General features: G+C 61.2%; 1 protein-coding gene across 1 annotated transcript in view; it reads right to left on the bottom strand.

Annotated features, from left to right (window-relative positions):
* PPP1R14B (protein phosphatase 1 regulatory inhibitor subunit 14B) overlaps nucleotides 1–275 on the bottom strand; it is a 2,829-nt gene extending 2,554 nt beyond the window's left edge. Inside the window, exon 1 of the mRNA XM_004713651.2 lies at nucleotides 126–275. Within this exon, the coding sequence (XP_004713708.1) occupies nucleotides 126–275 (150 nt within the window). The remainder of the gene's footprint in view (nucleotides 1–125) is intronic.
* Nucleotides 276–4,085: the final 3,810 nt, after the last annotated feature.

Genomic DNA, 4,085 nt, shown 5'->3' with positions numbered 1-4,085 from the left:
GCTCCAAACCCGAGCGCGCGGAGCGCCCGCGACCGGGATTTCCGCCCCTTGATGACCCTGGCGTGTGGTCCCCATTAAGGCACCAGTGCGGCCGGCTGAGTGGAGGGGAGTGGACACTGGGTTGCGCAGCCGGAGTCCGGGGAGCTGGGGGCGACTAGGCGTCTGGTCCGGAGCCAGCGAGAGGCCAGCACGTGGACCCGGCGCCCCGGGGCCGTGCAGGGAGAAGAGGGGCAGAAGCTTCCCGGATCACCGATCGCCTTATACAGCGGGGTCATGCACGCTCTACCGAAAAGGCTGGGGTAGGAGTAGGGGGGTCGAGGGGGCAAAGGCGGCCCGGCGACCTCAGGGTTCGATCCCGGGCAGCCACCGCCCACCAGGCAAGATGGCGACTAGGAGCGGCACTCTGGGAGAAGTAGTTCTCGGGGCCAGCTCCGCGTGGCCGTGCCTTGCCCGACCCCACCCCCGGGGGGCCGTGCTCTGGCCGGAAAGCTCCGAACTTGTTCGGGGCGCCCTCCTACCACTGGCCTTGACAGGGCACCGGTCTCCGCACCCTGTGAACAAACGCAGAACCTCAGGCCACCAGCTGGGAAGTGGCCGAGCCAGGACTCCTGATAATAAAGATGATAATAATAACAGCACGCCCTGTCGGGAGCGCTTCTCCGGGACCCCACACCCAACCTGTTCTGGAGCCAGGTCTGGTGCTTGCTGTCCCCTAGGTCTTTGTCCTGCGGCGCTTTCTGTCCTTTCCATCTGACCGCTGCCTCTCAAGCCAACTCACCCGCTTTGATGCTCTGTATCTTGAAGTGGTCTCGCATTCGTCTTTCCTTACCTTCGCCCACTCCTGGATTCCGAGCTCCGTGGGACCCAAACGGTGTCGACCTTGATCCCTACTTATGACTGGTTGAGTCGGCCTCCTGGGCATCAACTCACCTGCATGGGCTTAGGTACCTGAACTCGCCCCCCTCCCCCACTTTCACACCTGGAAGTTTGTGAGACTCTCCTCGGGAGCTGGATAATTCTTGATTGGATGAATGAAGGAGTGGGTGGTTCCTTCTGTGCCACCTTCTCTTCAGTCAGTGAGAACATGTGTGGAAGTTTCAGTGACCACCCCACACTACAGATCCTGAAGATTTCAATGCCCACAAGAAGCTGGGACTTCTTGAACCTGTGACTCAGACCCCCCACTGCTAAGCCTCTCATCTCCTCCCTATCCCCTGTCTACATCCCCCAATAAGACTGTGCAGCTCCGGCACAGACACTTCCAGGATGGCCGACTTGACTCCCCACCCTTTATAGCCCCAAGCATGCTCCAAGAACCTTAGTGTCCGGGGTCTGAGAAGTGCTAAGTGTGTCTGTCCCAGCCCCCGACAGCCCATCCTGCTCCCGGGGTTCCCACCCCTCTTTCTGGCCTCAGCTACCTGTCACCCAGCCTGAGGAGAAATGGAAGAGCCGACCCTTGCTCTAGCCCACCCTTTCCACAGGGAGTTTCTCCCCTGGAGAGCTTGCGATGAGGGGAGGAGCATTCTGCACAAGTCCAAGTTCCCCTACCTCACCTTCCGGGGTGTGTCAGACTCCAATTGATTGAGGTTCAGGGGTGCTCACCCACAGGAGGGGTGAAGTCATACCTCACAGCCTGCAGACCACTGAGCCCTGGATGCCAGATCACGTTCTGTCCCCAAGAAGCTCTGTGACCCAGTCCCTCCTCCCCTTAGGGCTGGTATGGAAGCCTGTCCTGTCCAGATGTCAGGGGTCATCAGCCTCTGACCTTTGAGGGGTCTCAGGGCAGGCTGGAAGGAGCCAGGGTGGGATGTTCCTGGGGGCCCTCAACTCCCTTCCCTGTCTTCTCCCAGCCACCCATCCTGGAATAGTTGGTGAGGCTAGGCCTGGCGTGCTAATCTAGACCCTTCCTCTCTGCAGCTGGACTCTTAGCTGGGAGGGGAAGAATTCAACTCTCAATCCACTGCCATCGAGTAGATTCCGACTCACAGCATACCTATCGGACAGGGTAGAAGTGCCCGTGTGGCTTTCTGAGACTGTAACTCTTCACGTGAATAGAAAGTCTTATCTATCTTTCTCGGAGCATCGCTGGTGGCTTCCAACTGCTGACCCTGTAGGTAGCAGCGCATAACCACTATACCACCAGGGCTCCCCTGGAGAGGAAGAACTAGATTCAAAGCCTGGCTCTGACCGTATAGGCTGAGAGGCCCTGAGCAAGTCATCCTGATTATGCTGACCTCCAATGATGACGCTGGCGTCCTGGGCTGGGGCGCCCACTCCTCGGCCAGCGTTCATAACCTTGCCTGAAACTTTCTGCGGCTGGGTGGGCTTTTAGGCTCCCTTCCACCAGAGAGCTGCTTTACAGCCTCGCCTCCTGTGGGAAGGGAGGGTCCTGAGGGAAGTGCTCACTCAATCAAGGCGCAAAATCAGCCTCCCTTTCTTCCACCATTACTGCCTACTGCTGAGAGTCCCATTACCGTTAGTTACCAGGACTGGGAATGTCCGAGGAAGAAGGATTAATGGGGGTTTCCAGGCTGCCACGGGGCCTGTCCTGGCCTCAGGGGACATGGGGTGGACAGGGAGGGGAAGCAGCGGAGCCCAGGAAACAGATTCCCATCCTGTTTTCTAAGCAGCTGTTGCCCGCACTTCTGTGACACCTGCCAAGGTCTAGGGACACACTCGGGCACTGGCTGCACAGGCCCCCCTGTCCCAAGCCGACCTACTTCCTACTGGTGCCACCTTCCCCCATCCCCCCACCTGTGTCCCACCTACTCCTGGATGTTAAGCTGTTTCGCCAGGGGGTCACCTCTCCCAACCCCATTCAGTCCTCCCCCACCACCAGTGGCTGAGGCCCAGAGAGGCCAGATTCTTGTGGGTGGCAAGAGGCAGCGTGTGCTCGAAGCGGCAGCACCAGGCCCATGAAGGACGACAGCCTCCACTCTACCTGGCTTTGTTCCCCCAGTGGGGTCTGGGGTCGTGGGGTGATAAAATGAACCAGGACGAAAGGGCCCGCTCATTTTCTTTGCCTTCCCAAGGTCAGGGAGTCAAGGCTGTGTGACCTTGAGCCAGTCCCTTCCCTTCTTCTGAGCCTCAAGGAGAGATAATCCTGTACTCCATGGGGGCCAGATTCCCTAGGTTGGAGATGGTGCCCGATGTGGTGGGGACCGGAGCTTGACCAGTTCTGGGCCCAGCTCCCCTCAAGGGGGGCTGCTGAGCACCCTGGGGCAGAGGGGGCCTGCAGAAACCACTTCTTCCTGGCTGACCCACCTCCCCCAGAACCAGCTCTGCTCTTTCTGGGTTTCTAGGGTGACTTGACTGGCCCCTCTGGATGAGTTCTACTTTAAACCTGCTGCCGCTACTGTCTCTATATTGGGGGGATCCCACAGGGGCCCCCAGGCAGGAGCCCCCCCAGCCAAGCCCTGCGGGAGGGGCTGCAGCCCCCACCCATCCATGTGCCCAGGCACGTTCAGTTCCCCTCCTCCCGGCCAGCCCTGGAACACAGATTTGAGGGCACCTGCTCCCCCCAGACAGCTCAGCCCCCCTCCTTCGGGCAGCCCAGGAGGCTTTGCACCCTCTGGGGCAACAGCCAGCAGGCAGTTTCCGGCCTGAGGCCACGGGTGGGGGGGCGGCCTTCACATTCAGGCCAGAGGGGTCTGCTGCGCCCGCAGGAGGCTGTTCCGGGGTGTGCCCTGGGAGAAGGCGCCTGGGTCCAGGACAGGCGCCCAGCTTCTCAGGGCCTCAGAGAGGGGAGGGCGCTGTGGGCAGAGGCCCATTAGCATCTAAGTGCTCCCAGGGAGGGGACCGCGCCGCTGCGGGAGGGGTGAGGCGAAGCGAGGGCGGAGAGGGGGGCTGGGAGTGGCTTTTCCAGCACACAGCTCAGTGCCGCGGCGGGCGTGGGGGTTGGGGGCAGGCCTCTGCACCCCCTGATCCCACTCCGTCTCTGCTCGGCGGGTCCCCCGGAAAGTCAGCTCGCCCACTCCAGGAGCCTTCAGCAGCGCCCTCGACACCCAGGCTTCCAGCTGCGCTCTCAGCAGCCCTTCCGGACCCAAGTCCCGTCTCCGACCCCAGGCCCAAGCCCGCGGTGCGTG

Source organism: Echinops telfairi, unplaced genomic scaffold (genome assembly GCF_000313985.2).
Source record: "Echinops telfairi isolate 266 unplaced genomic scaffold, ASM31398v2 ScPeMD7_7417;HRSCAF=8455, whole genome shotgun sequence".
NCBI lineage: Eukaryota > Metazoa > Chordata > Mammalia > Afrosoricida > Tenrecidae > Echinops > Echinops telfairi.
The sequence above is the reverse complement of the archived record's forward strand: the minus strand, read 5'-3'. Positions and strand labels throughout refer to the sequence as shown.